This window comes from Barbus barbus (genome assembly GCF_936440315.1).
Source record: "Barbus barbus genome assembly, chromosome: 47".
NCBI classification, from domain to species: domain Eukaryota; kingdom Metazoa; phylum Chordata; class Actinopteri; order Cypriniformes; family Cyprinidae; genus Barbus; species Barbus barbus.
In genome coordinates, this window is record NC_136725.1 from 7,372,646 (window position 1) to 7,397,436 (window position 24,791).

The 24,791-nt window shown below is 38.1% G+C and overlaps 1 protein-coding gene across 2 annotated transcripts in view; it reads left to right on the forward strand.

Annotated features, from left to right (window-relative positions):
- cux1a (cut-like homeobox 1a) overlaps positions 1-24,791 on the forward strand; it is a 118,117-nt gene that overhangs the window by 26,708 nt on the left and 66,618 nt on the right. For both annotated transcript variants that reach the window (XM_079410644.1, XM_079410645.1), the window contains exon 2: positions 6,964-7,074. In XM_079410644.1, coding sequence (XP_079266770.1) covers positions 6,964-7,074 — 111 coding nt within the window. The remainder of the gene's footprint in view (positions 1-6,963; positions 7,075-24,791) is intronic.

Genomic DNA, 24,791 nt, shown 5'->3' on the forward strand with positions numbered 1-24,791 from the left:
TTGAGTAAAGGATGTGTGTACTTTTGCAATCTCTGTAATAAAAGTACCAACGTAGTTTTTTATTTTTCAGCTTTTTCTGTCTGTCAGTCATGATAATTGATTAGTACTATATGCTGTGTGTATTTAATTTGAACTAAGCAAAAGGAAAATTCTAGATAAACTTGTTGTTCGTTAAGTTTAAGTTTCATAGCCATTTCATGCAATACTGAGTCTGACGTGTACTTTTTTGGAGCCACTAATTGTTTTTTAACATTAACTCGGCTGCTATCCAGAAAGACAAGATGATCTCTGCGTGTCTTTTGTCATACAGTCTCGGGCTGGTCAAACTGTTTGAAAAACAGTTCACGTCCCTCCCAACCAGAGATCCACTCCCCAGACGTTGCCTCCACTCCCAACCGGAGATATAATTGCTTTAATTAGTTTCTCTAAAACCCATACAGCATTTGAGGAATGCTGTTATCAGTTTTGGAGGAGGCAGAGACGTATGTATTGGCTTGGGAAAGCCTAAAAGTTTCTGAGGTAAAGGCATGCTGCGCTTATCTCGATAACAAATCGATGATTTAAGTTTTAAAAGTGCGGACTGTGCGACAAGCAGTACCAACTTATGCTCTCATACCGCCTCAGATCGCGCTGCTTCCAGTACTGACTAAAAGCCTCTGAAGTAAATTGCTGATCTTGTTGCATAATAAATCAAAGGTGGAACGATGGTGGTTTAAAGAAAGAAAGAATGAAAGAAATGAGAGCAGAAAGAAAGAAAGAGAGAATAAGCTCTGGGCTTGTTCTTGTTCCTCAGCTTTAATGAACTGCGCTGTAAGCCCTTGAGAGCTCTGTTGATAGCAAACATGGCGTGTGAGATGGCGAACCGGTCCTGGATTCATTACAGCCATAGGAGCGGCTGATATCGCCAACCCTGTGGACCGACCGGTCGGCTCTGACACGAGATAACGCTGATCTGTGAGAACGGAGTTTCTTAAATAGATACTATCCTAATGAGAATATAGCGTGTCAGTCGTAATCCCAGTTGTGTGACTCTGAGAAGCCTTCAAACAATTTCGGTTTAAAATGTAGAGACGTTCCCATGTTCGCACGATCGCTCGAATGTTGACACAAATCAGGCCTGACAGATACAGTCAGTGAGAATCAGGCTGTCTAGGAAGCATTTTTAAGCAGTCTCTCGCTCCTGATGTCCTGCCTACGAAACAAGTTGGAATTAGTAATGCGTGTACAGTCTGTTGAACCGCCTGAAAAAACTCATGCCCTCCCCAGCTGGTATGAAAGGGTGTGTTCTTCTGTCAACAACTGGGACATTGATGCACTGAGACGACCCAAATGTACTGCATCATAATCAGCAAACCCCCATAATGCTTTGAGTGTCTCTTAATTGGATGGAAATGAAGTCTGGTCTGTAGTTTGTCCATATCTAATGAGACTCAACTCCACGGTCCCTTGTTATTCGCAGATGCGAGCTCGTTGCGCATGTTCCCAGGGGTTGCAACAGTGGGCTCTCAGATTATAAAGCTCTGTGAACGCGGTGGTCTTGATTGGGTACAGCATGCCAAAGTGTGAAGTTTCTGCGCTATCGCAACCTCCCGCAACGATATTGCTCGCGTGCCTTTGTCTGATTGCTGCTGTGTGATAGTGGAACTTGACGGCGCGCCAAATCCTTGATTTGCAATTAAGCCATCTAAGCTAAAGGAGACAGGAAGATTTAGTGTATCATAGACTACTGACACAGATGCATTGTTCGTGCAGTGCGATTAGGTCATTGTTGAACTTTTTCAGACAGTGTGTGTAATTCAAGACGCAGAACAAGGAAGGAACTGAACAGATCAGACTGTCGTAATGCTTATGGTTTTGGTAAATGTTTGTTTATCCAGGGTGCGAATTGTGTCAGAAGAGTTCAATCAACTTTATTTGTTTTGTTTTTCTTATTACATAAAAACCTGTTAGAATTTTGCAAATGCAGTTATTAGTCACATTTCTTAGCCTAAGAAATATTTTCCATTTTTCTTTTTTTAAAAGGCCTATACTATTATTTCTAAAAATCTAAGTTTGCATAATATTCAGCTTCATATTTCATGTATCTTTTCTGCAGAGATATTTAACAAAATTTGCTTAACATTTACACCATGTGGCTCTTTCTGTGTGGAGTTTTTTTTTTCTGTGTCTGGGTAATGACTCCTTTAATATGAATCAGTGAATCTTTGTTTTGATGATTTGATTTGTTTATTTGATCAGTGAATCATGGCAGGTATGCAAATGAAGGTTTTACACTTATAAGACTTTAAAGTTAGAAGTATTGCCACTTTTTCTTAGCTTAGCTACTCTGTTAACACCAAACTCTTGTGTAGTGAGAGAGGTTTCTTTCTTGTCTCCTGTTGAAAGTGTGTATCCTATTTAGTTTTAAATATCCAATAGAATTCAGATACATCACAGCTATGAGCTATTAGTTGCAGGTGGGACATTTTCATTCTTGATAGCTTTTGATTGGATGAAAATCTGTGTAGTACAGGTTGAGTGATTCATATTTTTCATCGGTTTTCTTGGAGGGAAAAGATTGTATATTTACTTGGATATTATTTGTTAAATGTTACTTTTATTAACAAAACTTTAATGTTGATTTCATAGGGTCAAGTTTCTCTCTGCTCGCTGTTCTTTGGTTCTCACTCCCTGAGGAGCAATTAACTCGTCACTCACAGGACGAACACTTCAGGTGTGAGGGCACATTGACCCATTTATGTGAAAACAATGTTAATATGCTGCTTCACTTTGTGGGTGAAGTCACACATTTGTGGCACTGCACCCTTTCTTTTACTCTGGCTAACTCCAAAGCATCAGTTAAGGGGTCAAATGCATTATTTAGGCTTTAGAGGTCGCAAACTTGAACACAATGTCGAGGGATCTCTTTTCGGGACGTGACAAGGTTAGGTTCACACCTCTGCTGCCAAATCTTTGGCGTAGGTGTTTAACAGACCCAACTACAGCATACACAGAGTCAGAGCTCAAAGCGGCGGGTCAGCGCTGAGATTAGTTGCTCACACAAAGCAGGTTTGTTATAAATGGTAACAGCAATAGCAAAGACTTTGATAAAGGACTTAACGGCTATGCCGGCGTAAAAATAGATTAGCTCTATCTGTGCTAATGGCAGCCGTTGGTGCCTTTCAAAATGCACACATACACGCACTTGCCTTTATTTATTTTTTACTTAAGTATGAAGTCATACCCTTCAGAAATCAGGTCACCTTTTTTTAGACCAAATGATTAAAGGACAAGCTACAATAAAAAGTACACTGGACCAACTTTTTTTTTTATTTATTTTTTTATTTTTTAGTTTAAAACTGTTGACATTATCTGTTTGATATTGGTAATAACTAACACTGTTTACATTGCATTTATTGTGCAATGTAATAATGAAAAAAGTAGAAAATTTAACTTTTCACTGAAGACATTTTTGAGTGCGAACCATTTTTCTAGGGCTGAAAATTTAAGGAGAACTTAGAGTGAAGCACAGCACTGTCTTTATTTACACTCTAGCAGCTCATGATAAAGTGTTTTAGCATATTAAAGGTGCTCGGTTAACGGTAAATAAACAGTGCAGAGCTTCACTCTGAAACCTGCAGTGATTATAATTATTTAATTAAATCACAGCGTGCACAATTTGAGAATCGTGATAATCGATCTAAGCTTTATCGCAATATTGATTTTATTTTCATATATGATGGTAAAGAAGAAAAAAATAGGGCCAGACTTTGTTCTATCCTTTGGGAATGCTCTTAATCGTGAGAAGTGACCAGAGTGGAACCAGTTTGGAAGAATGGGGTTAAAAAAATAAGAGGTCTTGGTGATGTCATCCAAACTAAAAAATTGTTTTAGAGACTGAGCAAGTTTTAAATTTTTATTTTTGTTCACTTAACCAGCTTTTCCTGCTAATAGAATAATAAACCCATTTGTTCAGAATTATATCCACCATTTTTAGTTACAGTACAGCTCCCACGGCAGAAGTGTGTCTGTCGTCCCCTCTCACCTGTGTTAGAGTCTTGCTTTGTTTTTATCTGTTCCTGACTGCCTCTGAGCTGTTGACCCTCTTGAGTGCTCAGGTGTTCTGTGGCACAGCGACACTGGCAGAGAGAGAGAGAGAGAGAGAGAGGAGGAAATGTAATGGCCTGTGAGAAAGATAGGTTATGAGAGAACGAGGGAAGAAAAAACAGCAGCTATACGGAGAGAGAGAGAGAGGCCTCGCTGACGTTTCCCTGCTGCATATGCAGCTGATAGTATCTGGCAGGGCCTGGCTCTCTGGGGAGCCCTGTAATCTGTTCCATCAGCGTTTACTACCGAACAAATTAACTAAGACAAGCACCGCCGCCTGAGCCAGCAGAATTCTTCCATTAGGAAAATTATAAAGCTATTATGGGGAACAATTTGGTCCTTTATATAAACGACTCTCATTGGAGGGCTACAGGGCTTCCTTGAACTACACCAGGGGGGCTGGATGGAATACTCCAGGGGGCATTAGCACTATTGATACCAATAGAAAGAAAAATCACGCTCTTTGATATCTCAAACCTTTCTCTTTGACAGCAGCAAGATTAAATGGAGAGTTTTTATTAAGTCTCTGAGAAGAGAAGACCCTCAGTTGTGAGTTTCAAGTGAGACAATCTCAAACTGTGCTCAAAAGGTCTCGGCATAGGCCTAAGTTAAAAAATGTATATCATTCTTCCAAAACCAAATAAGCTGCTCTGTTATGTGCACATTAATTTTACAGCCTTATACCGTTTCTGTATGTCAACAGTTGTCATAGTAATTTTGCGCAAGGAATTTGAAAAACATTTGAGACGTGGGACTTCACTGAAGTACCTTCCTCAGCTTTGAAATGATAGATTATGATTCATATTTACTGTAATTGTGGTTGCTCAACCTTAAATATGACATTGTAGCATTTTAACAAACTTTTTGTCCCAAGGACCTTTAGCATCATCTGAGATGAAGTTGATACTTCAGTGAAGTACCTTCTTAAGCCACGAAAGCACAGCCTTTGCTGTATTATGATTCATACTTGCTGAAGTTCTGGCTGCACACCCTAAAAAAATCACATTATAGTGTAAGACAAGAATATATATCATGATTGCGTTCACAAATCAGTTCTGAAGTTGACATTTTGAATCCAACTCAGTTGTTTAGTTGGAAATTGTGAATCAAATCAACAGATTCTTTTCTTTGAACTCCTTGATCTGGTTCACAGTTTAAAATGATTCATTCACATATGGGGTCCTAAGTTAAAAGTGCAACCATTGCTGTATTATGATTCATATTGTCTGTAATTTTGGCTGCACAACCTTAAAAATTGCATTATGGTTTAAGACAAATATATATATATCTCTTGATTACGTAGAGGTAATGTATATAGGCTACCCTAAATAGTGCTCACGTACAGTGTGTACATGTCATGTCAGTGCATTTTTAGAGTGAACGCATTTATTTCCGTCACAGTCTCACCGCTTGTATTAATAGCAAGCCATTTAGGAAGACCAGAACCATAGCCCACTTACGTAGTATGACGTTTTTATCTAAAACATGTCCCATTGACCCAGAAACCAATGATCCACACCCGTCTCTAGGGATGGTATTTTAAAACCAGATTTGTCCCTGGAGATCAGCCCTCGTGCTTTTACCTTGCCAGACTTGCCGAACGGCGTTCCGTCGGAGTGTTTTGTGGAGCCATGTGTCTTCCTATGTGGAAGGAGGAGGTGATAATAACAGAGGAGAGTAAAACTGGGGCGAGACTGTGGTGACTCAGCCCCCCAGTTGTTGTGTTGGAGGTTTGGGGAGTCTGGCGCACAGAGTTCCAGCCTAATTAAGTTGATTTGTTCCCAGCATCTGGTTCCCAGATGTCAGACGATATTCTTTAGCTCAGCTCCCTGCTGTTAAGAGGAGAGGAGTTGGACGGCAGACTGCTGACTTTTCACGAGGCCCACCGGGGGTGGGACTGCAGCGCGCTGTGGGTGACTGATGGATGCAGCGGCCAATCGCGGTGTGTTTGTCGCAACTTTCCTGGAAATCTGATTGGCTAGTCAGAGCAAGAGGTTTATAGCCACAGTATGCCTGCAGGTGCATACCGAGCGGTATTCTCGCACCTTATAAAACACGTGTTTCCTGCTAAATAGACGTGATGTTTGGCGAGAAGGTTCTGTCCTATTGTTTTTACAGCTTTCGGTTTTGGCAAACGCGATTGGTCTGATATCGATGACTCTGTTTGTGGACAACAAAAAGCTGTTGCTAACCTCTTCATACAGTGGTGACAAGTTCATAATTCGGACTGAAGGATTCATTTTTGAATCAGTTCTCAAGTTGACTCACTGAATCGTTGAGTCAAATTTGTGAATCAAATTAACTGGTTCCTTTCAGTGAATCAGTTGTTTTGTTTCTCAATTCAAACTGATCTATTTATTCACAAATTGATTGTTAAAGTGACATTTTGGATCCAACTCACTGAAACTTTTAGCTCAAATTGTAAATTGAATCAGTTGATTCACAATTCATTGCTCAAACTGAGCAGTTCATTCGATTATCTGTTTTTCAGCTTACATTTTGAATGCAACTCACTGAATCAAATAAACTGGTTCTTGTCAGTGCTTCATAATTGATTCACAATTCAAATGGAATAAATCATTCATGAATTGGTTCTTAAATTGACATTTTAAATCTAGCTTGATTGATTTATTCAGTCTGATTTGGATCAACTGGTTCTTTTCAATGATCCTTCAGTGCTTTTCAGTGGTTGTTGGAACCAGGTTGGCATGAGTAAATTATCGGAAAATTCTAATTTTACTTTTTTCCTTTAAAATCTGATGGTCACACGGAAGACAAATCGGTGATAATCCAAAAACTGAAATAACTGCCAGTTCTGTCAATCCAAAACCGTTACTCTGGAACCTCATCTGAATCGATTCCCTTATCTGTCCACAGAAAGAACTGGATGCCACCGCCGCAGCCCTGGCCAACAGACAGGATGAAAGCGAGCAGTCCAGGAAAAAACTCATCGACCAAAGCCGCGAGTTCAAGAAGAATACTCCAGAGGTGAGCAAAAGCGAGAAATGAAGTGAGAGACGATTTTGCAAATGATAGGAAGCTCAAAGGTAGTGGAGCGAAGGAGAATTTGAGCACATAATTGTCATATGTCTGGGCCGGCACATCCTGGTCTCATGGGTACCTGTGAAGCACCATGTTTCAGCAATTCAAATCAGTTGAATTTCTCCTGCTTGCGTTGTGCCTCCATTTTGACTGCTTACAGGATTTCAAACGAGTTGCGTTCTTGTTATTACGATTGTTCCACTTGAATTCTAGAGCATGGCCGTGCCGTTAGATTACTTTTCTGATTTTGCACTTGTCTGAAGCTCGGCATGGCCTTGTAAGAGAGGTCAGTAGCAGAGAAACCAGAGGATATTATGGTTTATCCATTTAGGGAGTACTTGGTCTGCATGAATAGCGGCGGACGGTCGTGTCCAGACTATAGGGTTGTCTGTGAGGTCATCTTCCAGGGGAAAAACCGACGATGCATGTTAGCGAGACAGTAAGGATCAGTGATTCTTTATTTACTGAAAACCGTCTCTGATCTGATAGAGTTCTGAAACAAACGTGTCCTGACAGTAGGAGAACATCACAACCATTTGATCAGGATGGTTATCAGATGTTTGTTGTGTTTTGAAACAGAAAGATTATTCTTAATGCGTGGACATGATACTGCTCATAGACTGTTTTCATCCTATAGTATTTACAGACTCTAAATCTTTAATCCCAGGGAGCGTTAGTTTCTGCTCACATATCGATGCATGGCATATGCATTTATCGATTTTGCATCTTTCATTTTGAAATGTATTTGTAAATCAAATCCAGGTAAGATGTTCTTAACAAAAGCAAAGTAATCTGTGTTTTTATGTAGCAGAATTTACAATGAAATATGCATTTGCCTCTTTTTTTAAAATATTTTTATATATTTACATTTTATCTATATATATTTTAATATTAAGTCATTTTATTTTATACATTTCAACTGATTTAATCAAATAAATTATAATAATAAAACAAAATATAATATAAAAATACAGTGTTTCATACAAATCTCATACTAGATTATATATGCTACTACAATATTATTGTTTTCTTTCTTTAAAAAACAATAACTCTGTGTGTTAAAATGTTAATTAAATAAATGGAAATTAATTTTGAATTACTAAATTATCTATTTGTACCTGAGGCTATTTATTTGTCATTTGTTTGCTGTTTATTTTCTCGATTTAGTTTCACACTGAAGTCTTATGTTAGTATCGATAATGGGTCAGAACAGTGCAGGAGTTAGTAATCAAGGCCAAGAAGTAAGAGAAAGAAACATCAGACAGCTGTCAGAAGACATCTGGAGTTCAAAATAACCTTGGGCTTTTCTTTTAGTCTTTGATTAATAATATCCTTATCAGCATAAGAGTGCTTTGTGGAGATTTCAGACAGGTGCCTTCAATCCTCCAAACAGCAAATCCGTATAATTCCTCGCCGTGTTTGGTTTTGAGAAGTCTCTGCCAACCCATCTGTAGTGTGGAGAGCTCAAGGGCACCGCGGTGCTCCGGCCAGCGATATCTTTGATCACGGTTGCTGTCGCCTCCTGCCCTCCTCCCTCTCGCTCCCACTTTCCTGCCTCTCGTTTCGTGAATTCCTCGCGAGTTACCACTCCCAGAGAGTGCCGATGAATAAATGGAAAATAAAAAACCTGTTTTGTCTCCGGAGCCTCAATAAATCAGTCCCCCTTTTCCATTTAAAATGTCCAGGGCTGCAATTTATGTCTGAGCTTAATAACCCGTTACTAAATTAATCGTGCTGGGGGTTTTGGCTGGGAGGCCACGCATTCGGAGATTCTGTGAACCCTGTGAAAGAAAAAGAAAAAAGTCCGTCCGAGTGCTTTTCTGCCCGGTACCCAAGGTGCAAGACATCAAGGGCCTCAGTCAGAGAGGTGGAAATTCTATCTCTGATGAAGGAAGCTGGAAATTTACCTTAATGGCTGGGCTGCTGCATGGGGAATTAATGTGCCATGGCTACCTTACTGTACCATTCCTTTAGACACAGGGCAAGCCGTAATCTAACCTCAGCAGTTTTTATGTTTATATGGGATGTTTGTGCTTAATTTAAGCAGAAATTTGCATCAAGTTCCACTAGCTAAAGGAGCAAAAAACAACTAAACAGTTTTTGAGTATAATTAGCTTCAAAATGACAAACTGCTTGTGTGCAAGATCATATGACTCCTTAATGTGAGAAACAGATGAATTATTTGATCCTTTTTCTTTTATTTTGATACTTTATGGTATCTTTCTCTACTTTCTCTACTCATTGTAAATTCTGAGAAACTGAGTGAACAGCATGTTATTTAAAATTTCTTCTTTTGTGCTCCACTGAAAACAGGAAATCGTACAGGTTTGGATAGACATGAGGAAATAATGACATAATTATCATGTTTGGATGAACTGTCCCTTTACAGTTTTCAGAACTTGTCTGTATATATTTAGACCGATGAATTGCCGTTTTTGTTTCTGTCTCTCCATATCCATTTTCAGTCCACTAATGTTTGCACAGTTGATGTTATCGACTAGTTATTTATGTAGCTCCTTCGTGGTTCTGCTTCTCCTCAGGATGCAGGTTGAAAAGTTTATTGTCCGCTATGTGATGTCAATGTGACAGATAGGGATTTGTTAGGATGACCCGATATTTTCCAACCGATTACGTAACGTCTGTGTTTTCCTCGCCGTGCACCTGTGAAATAAATAATCCTAAGCAGCCGTTAAATTTGCCACAGATCACTTCATTTTGTCTTTTTTTTCGTCGAACACACAAATATTTAACCCAAACAACCGCCACATTTGGCCCTATTTTTGTTTAGCTTTTGCATGCTCATTTAGATGGAGTTTGAAATAGGATGTGATGGAGACTGAAAGAGACCAGTGTGTCGGCGCTGAAATTATATTCAGAGCTGCCTGCATGATGGAAATATTTTCATAAGGTCATGTGCATTCCCTCCCCTCTAGCTCACATATTTTGAGTTTATGCATTAGACACCATTGATAAAAAATCACATTTTTTGCATTTTTGCTGAGAGTGTTGCACCACATGCAAACACCATAAGCGCATTTCAAGTTTACGCTGAGCGTTTGATGGTGAATAAACCACACAGTGCTAATATACCTGCTTTGTATGTACACTCTTTTAAGCAAACATGAAGGGTTGGCAACCTATTTTTTATCTGCAATGTGGCATTTTTTCAGTTAAATAATATTCATATACAATAATGTATAGTGATTGGAGGATAGGGGTCGAAAATGACGAATGTTTGGCAACTTCAGATGAGAAGGAAAGTTGCACTGAAAGATGAAAGACATTTTTTTACTTTGTTCAGTTATGAAAAGTTCCTAAGATCAGAAATGTTTTATTAATAAAATTCTAAGAAATTCAAAGACTGCTGTGACTTTTTAATAATACATTTTTTAAGTGAAATTTATATATATTTTTAGTATGCATAAGCCATAAACAAGTTAACATACACAAAGCACCTAAGATGTTAAAGATTAAATTACATTAATAATCAGATTTTTAATTTATTTCATGCTATATTATGTATATACTATATTACTATATATTATATATATATATAAATATATATATGTGTGTATATATTCATGTATATATACATATATATTTGTGTGTGTGTGTGTGTGTGTGTGTATTAGGCATACTTATTGCCTACATGTACACTGATATTTCGTCTGCTGATTCTCAGCGTCAAAGGCCACAACAAAGAACATTAAGTCAGTCGAAGAAAAGAGTCCTTTCTTTTCAGAGTTTGTTTTTTTTGTTATGATTGTTGTTTGTGTGTGTCAGCCATTTTGATTTTTGCTCCTTCAGTGGCTTTGATGTTGCCTTAAAGGGGATGCCTGGTTGGCCTCTGGACGTTGTGATGTTAGTGTCCAGAGATTTCATTGGCTGCCAGGGTTGGTCAGAGAGAGCTGTGAACTGAATGGTCCTGACAAAATGAATACAGTAATTAGGGCTGATCCACTGGCACGCCGCCCACGCTGGCAGACTGGCGTCTTACACTGTTAATTATAGCCGTCTCATTCGTAACACGACATTAGGGTATTTACCAAGGACTGAATTTGTTACAGTGTGTTTGTGTATCTCTGTGTGTAGAGGTAGTGAGAGAGAGAGAGAGCATTGTGTGACTAGCACACTGAAAAATGCCTTTGATGTTGACACTGTAATGGAGGCACGGGGGGCTGGGGAGGCACAATCCAGTGAGGTCTGGGGTTGACATATCCGGTTTGTAGACCCGAGCCGTTCACTATATTCATACGTGACCGATGAACAGTTTTCACAGCCTGTAGGAAAGATAAAATCACAAATCATATTTCTTTATATATGTCAGTTGTTTCTTCTAGGCTGCAGTGAGATTCAAAGAGAAGACTTTTCCCTGTTTTTTTTCCTTGAAAAAAATATCCGTAATTTTGCATGTGTCTCTACTATACTTTCAGAAGATATCTGTGGGACGGGCAAGATATGAACGTCTGCACTAAAAAGTTAGAGATATGTTTCAATATGAGCGCAAACAGTTCTCATTACTGTTGTCTCATTTGTTTTTTACTTCTCATTGAAATATTGTTGATGCTTAAATAAGTATACTTGATATTGACAAAACTGAGAACTTCATTAAGCCTCTTGAACTATGAAAGAGCAACCGCTGAGGAACAGAGAGTTGTCCTGCGTGAGGTTTGCGCACATGTTTAGTCTACCTAGATCAACAGATCTTATTCAGAGTTTCAGTCATGTTTAATCATGCTCTTTCTCAACATTTTGTATATATTTGAAACTTGGTTGCTGCTTTCATAATCTGGAATTCTGGAATTGCAACATGGCTTAAACAGCTATTTAAGAATGATTATCTATTTTTATTTTTTTTAGATGTGAATGTAATATATATTTCATTAAAATATGCATGTTATGTTTATTACACAAATAAATTTTGAAAGGTATTTTGCTGGTATTTTAGATTTAAAAAAAAGAAAGAAAAAAAATTGTTATATTCATCAAGGATGCATTACATTAATCAAAAGTAAAGACATTTATATAAGATTTCTTTCAAATAAACGCTGTTCTTTTGAACTTTCTATTCATCAAAAAGTCCTGATAAAAAATAGACAAAGTATGCACAAAAATATTAAGCAGCACAATGTTCCAAAACTTACTTGAATTACAGTCTATATATAGTGCCGTGATGTTCATAATGGACCTTGTATATAGTTTTATTGGCTCAGTTATGTCTGGCTTTTGAATACATCTGTTTGATATAGGTTTGAATGTGATAACATCGTGCATTTTCAGAAAAAAAAGTTCAAATTTCTTCTGTGTTCTGTCAGAGGTGATTTGCTTTTACATGGTATCCTTGAAGAGGGGCTGACCTACTAAAGGCTTGTGTGGGAGAGACAGGTCAGGGATATCTGTCTCTCTGCATAGCCTTCAGGTTCATGGTGGGGTTTTAGCATTAGTGCCTATACATCTCCTCCTGACAGGTTAGTAGAGCTGAGTCAAGGGAAGAAAGGTCGAGTAAAACAGCAAAAACAAACCGCAGATTTGTTGTTTTAATATTTCGTTTATCACCCTTCCCCCTCGTTGTGTGTGTGTGTGTTGTTTTTTTTGTGAGGTTGAGAGCACTTGTTTAATGTACTGGTTCATTGTATTTGTGCCTGTAGGATTTGATCCATCTGCTCAGCCAAAGCAGGAACGAGACTGGAGTGGAACTGATGGGGCTTGACTGTGTGCCACTTCCTGTCTCTCTCAGCTGACTTGATTGGCTGTTCCTCAGAGCTTCCTGTCTGATAGTCTCCACTGGACTTTTCTGAGTGTTATGCATTTGGATATTCTGACTGCTGTGTCTGTGTTTATGAATCACGCTGCCCCACATTTCAAAGCGAGTCCACTTTAATTTCTCTTGGTAGTGTTTGATTGGTAATTTTTGAAACAAATGTTGATTCCTTCATAGTTTTATATAATATTTAGTCTTAATTTATCGCCACCCACCTAGTGACTTTGAAATATTCAAAAATGAGCCAATTTCTGTGACGCCGTAAGAATTCATTTATTTTCCCATCAGAATGCATCACTGAGCATGTTGTGAGTACCTTAACCTAACACCGTGCCCTCTGAGTCTGTAGGAAGACGCACGACTAGGGCTGAATATAATTTTTCCTCCTTGTTTAGATTCCCTTTGTGCTGAGATATTGCACTGGGTCATTAGAGCCGACAGGAATGGGACAAGGAATGGGAATAGGAGCCGGAATGGGAACCCTCCCTCTGGAGTTCTGGGGGTTCTTCTGTCCCTGAGCTGCCTGGAGAAGAGTAATCTGTCTTCTCGAGGCGGCCTAGCCAACAACAGATTGGTCACGTTAGCCGAGCCTTTGCAACCCCCAGCGATCCTTTCAAAACCCTGCAATTCACAGTCCTGCGGTCAGAAATCAAACCTTAAAGGGATAGTCCACCCCAAAATAAAACTTCTGTGATCGTTCTCTCACCCTCATGCCATTTTCAAACCTGTCTTTCTTCTGAAGAACACAAAAGATAGATCGAAGATCTGTTATTGCCTGTGAAGTCATTGAGATCCAAAACAACACTGAATCCAATTATATTTTTGATTCTTTTGTAAAAGTCATAAGGTTTGGAATGACAAATTCATTTTTATGTGAACTATCCCTTTAAATCCCATAATGTTTATTTTTATTACATTAATTAAGCCACTGAATGCAAAAAATCTCCAATTAGTTTTCTTTTAACAAGCTTGATTAGAGAATACTAGATTACAGTTATTAGTTATCGTATATGCCATTTACTTTTTTTAATTATCGTATGGTTCTGACTCTTCAGCTGAGTGTAAATCAATACATTCAATGTTTGTTTATGAAAGATCCTTTATATGTTGTTCACATATGTTCTTTGTGCTTAAACAAAGAAAATTTCTACTATTGTTTGTAGAGCAAAAAGAATACATTCGAAAGCAAAGAATGCACACTGTTGCGTTATTGTTTAGTGTCAAAAGAATACTTGTACTCTTTGTATGGGGTTTTACGCAACCTTAGGCTGTCTAAACAACATATTATTGTGGCAGTGAATGTGTATGTGTGTTTGTTTGTGGGTTTTAGTGTCTGCAAGCACCCGATAACCCACACACTCATCTTCATCTCCTTGGGTGGGCAGTGTACCGGCCTTGGGAGCGTGATCAGATTTCAGGCTGTGCTCCATCATTCCCGAGCAAACGGCTGTGCTGTCAGACGCCTTCGGATGCACGCTGAAACATGCACACTTAAACATATACGCTCTACACACTCGTAAAGACGCTCTTCGTGTGTAAAAGCGCACAGGCAGGCATGCACACATGCACAGACGCCATTAACCCTGGATCCACTTACCGCTTTTCAACACTGGGCTTGCCTGTCCTGTGCTTTTCAGCACCGCGGCTCATGGTAACCTCCGGAAGCCCGTCCTCTGAAGGGCCCCAGTCTCAATCACCTGGTCCCCAGTGTTAGATGTCCTAACAGAGACCTACTTTTACTGATTAATGTACCTCAGAGGTCTTTGTCTGACTTGGGTTACCGATTCTTAAAGTAAATGCGCGTGCACACACACGCCCCTGCACCTAAAAAGGAGTTGTTCACACAAAAAAATATAATTTGCTGAAAATGTACTCACCCTCTGGCCATCCAAGATGTTGATGAGTTTGCTTCTTTATCGGAACAGATTTGGAGAAATTTAGCAATACATCACATGAACATGAATGGGTGCCGTCAGATTAAGAGTCTGAACATCTTATAAATTAAGTCTATCAGTTGAAAAGCTATATGTTTGTTAGAAACAAATCCATCATTAAGATTTTTAACTTCAAACTGTTGCTTCCAGCTAAAATACAAGTCCTCTATTCCTAATACTGCTTAAAAAAATTAAGTTGTTTCGTCTGAATCAGGAGAGAAATATGGACAGATCAAGCGAAAACGATTCAAAACAAAAATATTGTTGGGTTTTAGCTCTGATTTTTGGACTGGACTACTTGTAGATTATTGTGATTGTTTTCATCAGCTGTTTAGACTCTCATTCTGACGGCACCCATTCACTGCAGAAGGATACATTGGTGGGCAAGTGATGTAATTCAAAATTTCTCCAAATCTTTTCTGATGAAGAAACAAACTCATCTACATCTTGTATGGCCTGAGGGTGAGTAAATTTGAAGCAAATTGTCATTTTTGGTGAACTACTTTAAGGTAAATGCACGCGTGCACACACAGCATCCTTTCAGCAGTCCTTAAACGTTGGGTGTGACATGAGATATGGCGTGTTCTTCTTTCCGAAGCCCATTAAATCGTACACTTATTTTAGCAGTTTGCACAGGATATTTTAAGCAGCCACAGTCAGGGCCGCCTGACTAATGTGACAATCATTCCTGTCATCTCTTTATTTGGGTGTGACTGCCATTTTTTCACCAGTGCTGAGTGACGATGCCGAAAGCGAGCTCGGATGTATGGACGCGGCGGCCGCCCTGTTCCTTCACCCGCTCTGCCCTGTGCCCGGGTCTCTGCCCGTCACTCCATCTGCCACCTGCGGTTGGAGGTGCCAAGGCTACAGACCGTTAGCACAGAGCAGGTCTGTATTTATAGCGCTTAACGGGCATGACTCAACAGCATCACTGTTTGCTTTTAGCTGTAATGGAATCTGCGCTTTGCCGAACACAGAAAAGCCATTATTGTGTATGATAATATTGTTTCTGTCGATGGGCGAATCGGGACTGAAATTTCCACTGGACCACTTGCACCTGCAGAAACCTTGTTTATAGTGAGAGAGAAATGGGCATGCGAAGGTGTAAGTTAGTGTGGTGTGTGTGTATTTTCAGTGTGGAGCATTGACTGATGTCATGCTGGCCATGTGACTCTGCTCTCGGAGATGAGGTAATGGCTGTTGACGTTTACAGCTCCCCCTAATGAAAGACTGTGTAAAGTGTGATGGTTGTAACGGGACGTAAAACCAGCTAGTAAACCTCTAATGTCACGCAGGACTACATGACATAGACTCTCAGGTTTTAGCCTTTTCAGATGCTTTCCAGATGATCGTTTTTGCCTGAATCGCAGTCTATTCGTTTTTATTAGTTTTTATATTTGTATAGTTTATATTATTTAAATTTATATTGAATTGTGTGTGTGTGTATATATATATATATATATATATATATATATATATATATATATATATATATATATATATATATATATATATATATATATATATATGTATATGTATGTGTGTGTGTTTTTGTGTGTGTGTGTATTATTTTTAGATGTATATAGATATATAATAATAATAATATATATATGTATATAAAATGTGTATATATACAATAATATATTATATAAAAACTTTATATTTAATATTTATATTAAATATTTTATATATTTAATTGTTACATTTATATAATTGAAATGTTTATACAATATATAAAATCTATAAGATATGTAAAATATTGTATGTATTAATTGTATTAATTATTGTATTGTATTTTTCTTATAGTTATTATAGTTCATAGTTTTTTTTAGTTAAATATAATTTATAAATATAAATAATAATAATATATATGATATATATATATACATATATATATGATAAATGATAATATATCGTAATATATATGATAAAAATATATATTTGTAATAATTAATGTAAATCATTTTATGGATATGTTTGTGTTAATGATGTGTCTGCAAGTGTATGTAGTTGCTAGTGTGTGACTGCACTGGGCCTCCCTCTTGCCAGTGTCCTCTGTTTCCCATTCCAGCCCTGATGAGTCAGAGTCTGTGAATGCAGCCGAGCGTACAGCAGCACAGTGACGTTAATGTGTTTACGCTCTGTGCGCTCCCTCTGCTACAGTGGGGCGCGCTGACCTCCACATACAGGCACAGTCTCAGTTTTTTAAGCACATACTGTCTCTCCTCCTCAAAACAGACACAGTTTCTCCTTTCCAAACAACACAGTCTGTTCTTTACATGCTAACACAGTGTCTCTGTTACAAGCTAATGCAGTTTCTCATTTACAGGCTTATACAGTGTCTGATTGAAAAATGAACACAGGCTCACCTCTTCAAACAGATACAGTCTGTACATTACAAGCTTACGATCTCCTTTAATAGCTGACTCATTTTCTCCTTTACAGGGTAACAGACTCTCCTCTTCAAAAAGAAACTATTTGTTGCACAATCCAGTGCTGTGCTTGTATGTCGGGCTGCACAGCTTGGCCAAAACTATTGTGGTTGTAAATCAATGTGATGATAATAAAAATTATAGTAATTATAATAATAAGTAATTTTTTATCATCATTGTTATTAATTACAGCAAAATACTCAAATAAAAAGATTCCATAGTAATATTTCACATAATAATAATAATAATAGTAATTATAGTTGTTGTTGTTGTTGTTGATTTTTATTTTCATTATTATTACTGCAAAATCAAAATACTCCAATAAAAATAAAATAAAAAAGTACCATAGTAATATTTCATGTTGTAGTAGTAATAATAATAATATTTTTATTTGACAGTACTATAAAACTGTGAAATTACAATACTAATATATTGCTGGCTGTCTTGATTCATTTTCAAGCAACTGCCGAACTTTACCAAGGCCTTTAAAACTTCTCATTTGGTTTATTAATGCTTCTCATTGCATGATTGGGAAGATGGTTGGCTCATTATGCATTTCCAAATGCATGTTATAACTGACCCAAACTCACAGCACATGCAGAGATGAGTTCATTCAGAGTTTGTGAGAACTGAGCCGTTCTTAGATGCGGAAAACACCAGATCACGAGCTGCTCGCGTGTAAAAGAACACAGTGCTGCACTTCACTCTGAAACTAATGATGCATTTTTTTTTATTTTATCACATCCTTAGCAAGTTGATAATCACACTAAGCCATATAGCGATTTCGGTTTTATTTCGATTAATTCTGCATCCCTACTTTACAAGCTAACACAGTCTCTCCTTTACAAACTAACTTGGCCTCTTTTCTTCAAAGTCTCTCCTATTACAAGTCTTTTCTTTTCAAACACAGTCTCTCATTAACAGACAACACAGTCTATCCTCTTCAAACAAGCAGTTTCTCCTTTACAAGCGAACACAGTCTCTCCTCTCCTCACAGACACTGTCTCTTCCTTTCATAAACAGCCTATCCTTTCCAACGTGTGCATTTCGCCATCCCACAGACACAATCCCACAATCCCTTCCAAACACAGTCGCTCCCGTTCCTCCGGTCCACAGATTACATTGTCTTTCTTTGCACACAGAGCCCCGTTTTCTCTCCTCCGGTCTGAATGTCTGTGGAGAACAGACTTCAGTTTCACTTTATTCAGCAGTGGGGGGGTGTGGGGGACTTTGCACAGTTGTGGTCCCTCCTGTGAACAGCCATGGCTGTCAGTGAAACATTAAACTGATTTGTGGGCTGTGCGATTCTCCTTGGGGAGGTGGGTTGGCAGTCTCCTTGCAATTCTGTCCCTCAATCTCAATACTGATCTTGAATCAGTACGGCCTGAAAACCTATCCACTAAATTGATGTTTTATATTAAACAGCCAGTGTAGTTCATGCTTGGCGTCCAGACACTGTGAAACAGATGTCTTCTCAGCTGTAACAAATTGTTGTGTGTATATATTTATAGTCTTGGCGTACGTTGGACCTCGTTCTGTTTTTTTTTGCCGAATGATCCAGGCGTGTGACATGAATGTGCATTAAGCGTGTGCTGTATTGGTTCTCTTGCTCTGAGCTTTATTTAATTGTTTTACAGTTCACGCCACCTCCGCTTTTTTTTTTTTTTTACCCAATACGGTTAAATCTAGCAGATTCTCGCCATACCCTGCCCATTCGTCCTCGGTTTATGTCTGTTTCTCTTTTATACGTCCTCTGAAATGTCTTTGTGTTTTCCGAGAGACACTTGCATCAGCCTCCTCCCACCACATGTTTTATTTGAGGTAATTTTCAGAGCCCGAGACCCCCTCCACCCTCTGACAGAATTACAAGGCAGAAATAATCGTGCAACATAAAACACTATTTAAAGTTTTCACAAGGTTCAGGCGAGTGGAGGGGGGCTGTTTCCATGGAATATGCTTTTAAGAGGAATGCTGACAATTATGCACCCTGAATGGAAAAAAGCCTGAGACGCATATCTGGTAGGCACTTTTTTTTTGACAACTCATTCCCACATGTTCGTCTGTAACGTTTGGTCCACAGACCCGCCAACTTAGTGTCCAAAATCACTTCTTGTGCCATATATAGTGCACTATTTGAGGTGTCATCCATTTTGTAACATTATCCGAATTATGAGTAAACGTGTATATATATTTATATGTATAATTCACTCTTTTATACCCGTAATGCGTTTTGTAATGCAGCTGATCTGCAATCATAATTTTGTGTTGGTAGAAGAGATGCAGCATCTATCAATGAGTTGATGAGTTACAAAACAGATACCAAAAACAGGAGAATAAATAAATAATAATAATAAATAAAATAAAAAGATAAATAAATACATTTAAAAAAATGGGGAGGGGGGGGGGGAATTATAATTTACATTTTTAATCTAATTTATTAAATGATTTATATTTTTAATGGTTTTTTAATATTTTATTAGTCATTGAGTTATAATTATACTCACTTAAATTTTTTACTTATGCTCACATCAATGAGTGGGATGGACTCTAAAAGTGCTGTTCTTTTTATTTGGTAAAACATGTATGTGTTGAAACGGCTAATAATAAAATGTGACATTCTGTAATTTTGTCTCGTATTCATCTTTTAATCATATTTGCAGATATCTTGACTCCACAGCCAACAGAGCAATTTTGTCTTTACTGTTTCAATACGTATATATATTGTCGCTGTCGGGCGGAAACCTCCTATGTCCAAATTTTGTCAGTTTCATATTTCTTCACAAATTGATACTATTGGTCAGTCCCCACGTGGGTTGATAATCTATTTGCAAATAAATAGAAATTAAATTTACATTATAAGGCCCAATTGTAACCTTATAATGTAAAAGGGCTCCCTATGGTTTTAAGCATAACTGAGGTAGATTTTTATCACTAAGAAAATTGAAACTATAACTGAATGTATTTAAAGAAAGAGCAACTTGTTCAGTAAACCACTGTTCATTTAAAAAAAAAAGTTTAGTTTTTCCCCCTGCTGTACCGAAATCATACCAAACCGTGACGTTAAACCAAGGTACGTACCGAACCGTCAAATTTGTGTACCGTTACACCCCTAATATGTATATGTATATATATACTGTTTTAAACGCATCGCATATGAATGAACAATCACTGTGTAGAGTCACTCTGTCAATTAATGCCCGCATGTTCCACTTTAAGCTGTGTCCACAGGTGATGGCACAAGCGAGGTGATGTAAAAATAAACCAAATAGAGAAAAGCGTAAACAAACGCATCATGTGGATAAGGGGGCAGGCAATATGTCCACTCATTCGCTGCGAGACCGTTTCATCACCAGATAGAGGCTGCCCTGCATTCCTCTTAGGCAGAAGGCCATGTCTTTCTCCCTTTTTTTCACCATCCCCCCTTTTCCTCTTTCATTTCCCTTCTTTCATCCCCCTCTCCCTCAGATCTGCATGGCCGCATCTCAGGTTTTTCTCCTGAAGCAATCTCTATAAATAGACCTTCAATAGCTGCTGCCTAACAAACCTGCTCATCAGAACTAATTGCTAAAGAAAAGTTCTTTTTTCCCAGCTTTCTTTGTATTAACCCTTTTCCTGCCCTACGGTGGCCTGAGCTCACCATGTCTCGAATAAAGCAGGTTTTCTGGGAAACTTTTTGAAAAATATTCTGTAATGTTTCAGATGAAAAGGGTAATTTAATTATTTATAAATCATTTATATTATAAAATTATTTCAGATGTCTTTACTGGTGCAGGTACGTATAAAAATATGAAAGCTTCTTTTACATAAAATTATAAATATAAAGTTATTTTAGATATATAATGTATATAATATTCTATAAAATTTTATTATATCTAGTGCTGTCAAACGTTTAATCACGATTAATTGCATCCAAAATACATATAATGTATATAAATGTAAAAAATATTTACATGCATGTGTTTGTATTATATATATATATATATATATATACTGTACATAATAAATATACACAGTACATACTCATATATTATGTAAACAAAAACTTTTATTTTGGATGCGATTCATCGCGATTAATCGTTTGACAGGACTAATTATATTATATGTGACCACAAAACCAGTCATAAGGGTAAATTTTTAAAAATTGAGATTGATACATCATCTGAAAGTTGAATAAATAAACTTTCCATTGATGCATGGTTTGTTAGGATCGGACAATATTTGGGTGAGATGCAACTATTTGAAAATCTGGAATCTGAGGGTGCAAAAAAATCTAAATATTGAGAAAATCGCTTTTAAAGTTGTCCAAATGAAGTTCTTAGCAATGCATATTACTAATCAAAAATGAAGTTTTGATATATTTACAGTAGGAAATTTACTGAAAATCTTCATGGAATGTGATCTTTACTTAATGTCCTAATGATTTTTGGAAAAAATAAAAGAAAAATAATTTTGACCCATACAATGTATTTTGGGCTATTGCTACAAATATACCCCAGTGACTTAAGACTGGTTTTGTTGTCCAGGGTCACATATTATATTATATTGTATTATTAATTTTAAACCTATTGTTTAAGCCAATTTCTGCTTTGTTTAAAGTAAGATTTTTAAAGTATTTGTGATGTTTGTGGTGTGTATTATTAAAGGGTGTGTGTGTGTGTGATTGATAGCCTCTATCAAGAGAGTATGTGTCTGAGAGGCCGGCCGGTCCTAGATCACAGCGTCTTTGTTTGGGGGTCTGTCTGACAGTTTCGTGACCTCATTACCAGACCAGCGTCTGGGGGCATTCATCTCGTGGGGACCAACAGGGGCCCTACACCCCCATACATACTCTATTTTCTCTCTATTTCTCGCTTTATCCTACTGTAACAACTCTTATTTATACGGTTACACCGTGCACGGTTCCCTCTCGTGTTTATGTGTGGTTAAGAGAGCGTGTAAGTTTTAAGGTGGAGCTGAAATTGGTCTGAATGTGACGGGGGTCTGTTCTACGTCTGCTTTAATTGACTGTGACCTTAAGGGTGTGGGAGCACGGAATAGGGGACACTGACACGCCCACGCGCAGATATGCGTGCACAGCTGCGCACACAAACGCAAACACACACACACACGCTTGGGAGCAATAGGTAAGCAAAGATGCACTAAATAATAATTGTGGATTATTCTAGGTTTGTTTAAATCACTAATGATAAGTATGCTAGTACCTTTCTTTTTCCTTTTTACACGGAGAACCTGGAAAACCTGATATTACATATTCTTGCCCAGAAGCTGACGGTGCACTTTGGTATCAGCCACCTTCAGTAAAATGCCACAGTTCTGTTTCCTGTAGAATGTTTGGAAGTGTGTGTGTTCCTCTATAATGGAGGCACAACGGCCTTTCTCTTATCAGTGTAACTCTGCTCTCATCCATCATGGCTGCTCTCTGCTCTCTATGCATGAGTGTATGTGTGTGTGTGTGTGTGTGTCCGTGTAGTTTTGAATAACGAGCGGGGTGATGCTCCTGGACTTTGTAGAATGGAGATTCTACATCCAGAAGGCAGCGAAAAACAAGAGTAGACATCCAGTGGACAGACAATACCATGTGCTTTCCTGTTTCCACCATTTCCAGCGCTGGATTTAGTGAGATTTACGACTCGCAGAACAGGCCGGTAGCCATTTTCCAGGAGAATCCAAAGCATAAAACTAGATTCACTGAGCTGAACGTTATTTCATTATTTCATTACTGTTGTATAAAATCTAATACTGAAGCTTCAATCTTACTGAAAGTGCTGGATTTAAGAATCTGCCACACAAAAATACAGTAGAAATCCAGACAAATTTGACTGCCTGTTATTTATGACATTACAAAGCAAGTTCATTTTTTAAATGTATTGGGAAATCACGTTTTTAACACCCAAAATAACTTATTTTTAGTTTTATTTAACTCATTTTCTGTTCACATTGAAAAACTAAGTCTCAGCTTCAACTCATTTTACCACAAATTTATTCAAATTCATTATTTCACTTATTTTCCGCAGGAATCAATGTGGAAAAATCTTGCAGTTAAAATATTTCCATTTTATGCAGAAGCAACATGAATGTCTGTGAAAGCAGATTTTGTCCTGCATCTCGCTAGAAAGAATATACATAAGGAGGATTTAGAAAAATTATGGGCGTCCATCATTTTCCACTATCCGCCCTGTGTATATTCTCTCGGTCAATCAGATACGATTAAACCGATCTGTTGATCACCGTACCTACCGAGCTTAGATGGTATTACGGCAGACACCAGCAGCTTAAAACAAGCCTGGCTCGGCTCCACTAAGGCAATGCCACCCTAGTGCCAGATGCCAGCGTGCCAGGACCAGTTGGCATGTGAATGCGGTAGATAATGGAGTGAGTGGGAGGAGGGAAAGGCTCGCGTTGATGGTAAATAATTTACCAGGCTGGCCCATGCAGCTGTGTAATCTGCCAAACTGATGGGTTTAAAGATGCAGTGTGCTAGAGCAGGGAACGGCTTTCAGGGACTTTAGGTGCTCTGGATGTGGCGACACAGGAAGAATGTGTTTCTGCTGGATGATTGACTGCAGCGTCTCACACAAAGCCCCCTGGAGGATGTGATCATTGCTTTGGAGGGTAAAAAGCCCTAAACACTATTGCACAAAATGTAAAGGTAGCTTTCCAGTTGTTGACTGATTGAGTAATTAACAAATTAATTTTTAGTTTATTTGATTTTCTTTTTTTCTAATGACTAATATTGATATTATTGCTATTATTATGCAGCTAATCATGATGAGCAATTAACCAGAACTTTATTATTTTATTTTATTTTATTTTATGTTTACAATTAGTTGATATTTAATATATTCTGTTTCAATTATTGACCTTTAGTTGCCAGATATCTATAATTGAGTCAAGTGTTAAATATAAAACTAATATGAAGTGGCTTCTATGTACTGATAGGGGCAAATATATCCTCTTAAGTTCATTTCTGACTCTGTATTATCTTATGACACTGTAATCAATATAATTATAGCAGTTAGGATGTATGTCTCAATATTTACTCAAATTGTGCTGATGCTGATAATCTCACAATGACCAAATATTTGATTCGTCGCTTGAAAGTCACTATAATTTCCCCTGTCAGTCATCCATGAGGTGCATTTTGCCTGCTTGGGTTTTGCTCGTTCAGCTGTTAAGCTTCCGTCACGTCACGTTTTGACCTCACCGTCTCTTTCCGTGCCGCAGTATTCCAACAGATTGCGTTTCCGTCTTCAGACCCCTCTGGATTTAACAACGACTTGCACATGCTCGAACTTGGCCCGGTTCCTGGAGATTTACTTTTATTGCGAGCTTTTTATCCATTCGCTAACAATATAAATGTACTTTTATGCACTGCTGTCTTCACGTACGGATGCGGGCAGATTGCATCTACAGAGAAAGGTGGAGTACGAGAGTACTGCTCAAAGCGGGCAGGGGAACTCTCTTTTGGCCAGGCCTCGAGTATTATGTTGAAACCAGATGTTGAGAGATGTTTCCTCCTGGTCACGTGGGCCCCTC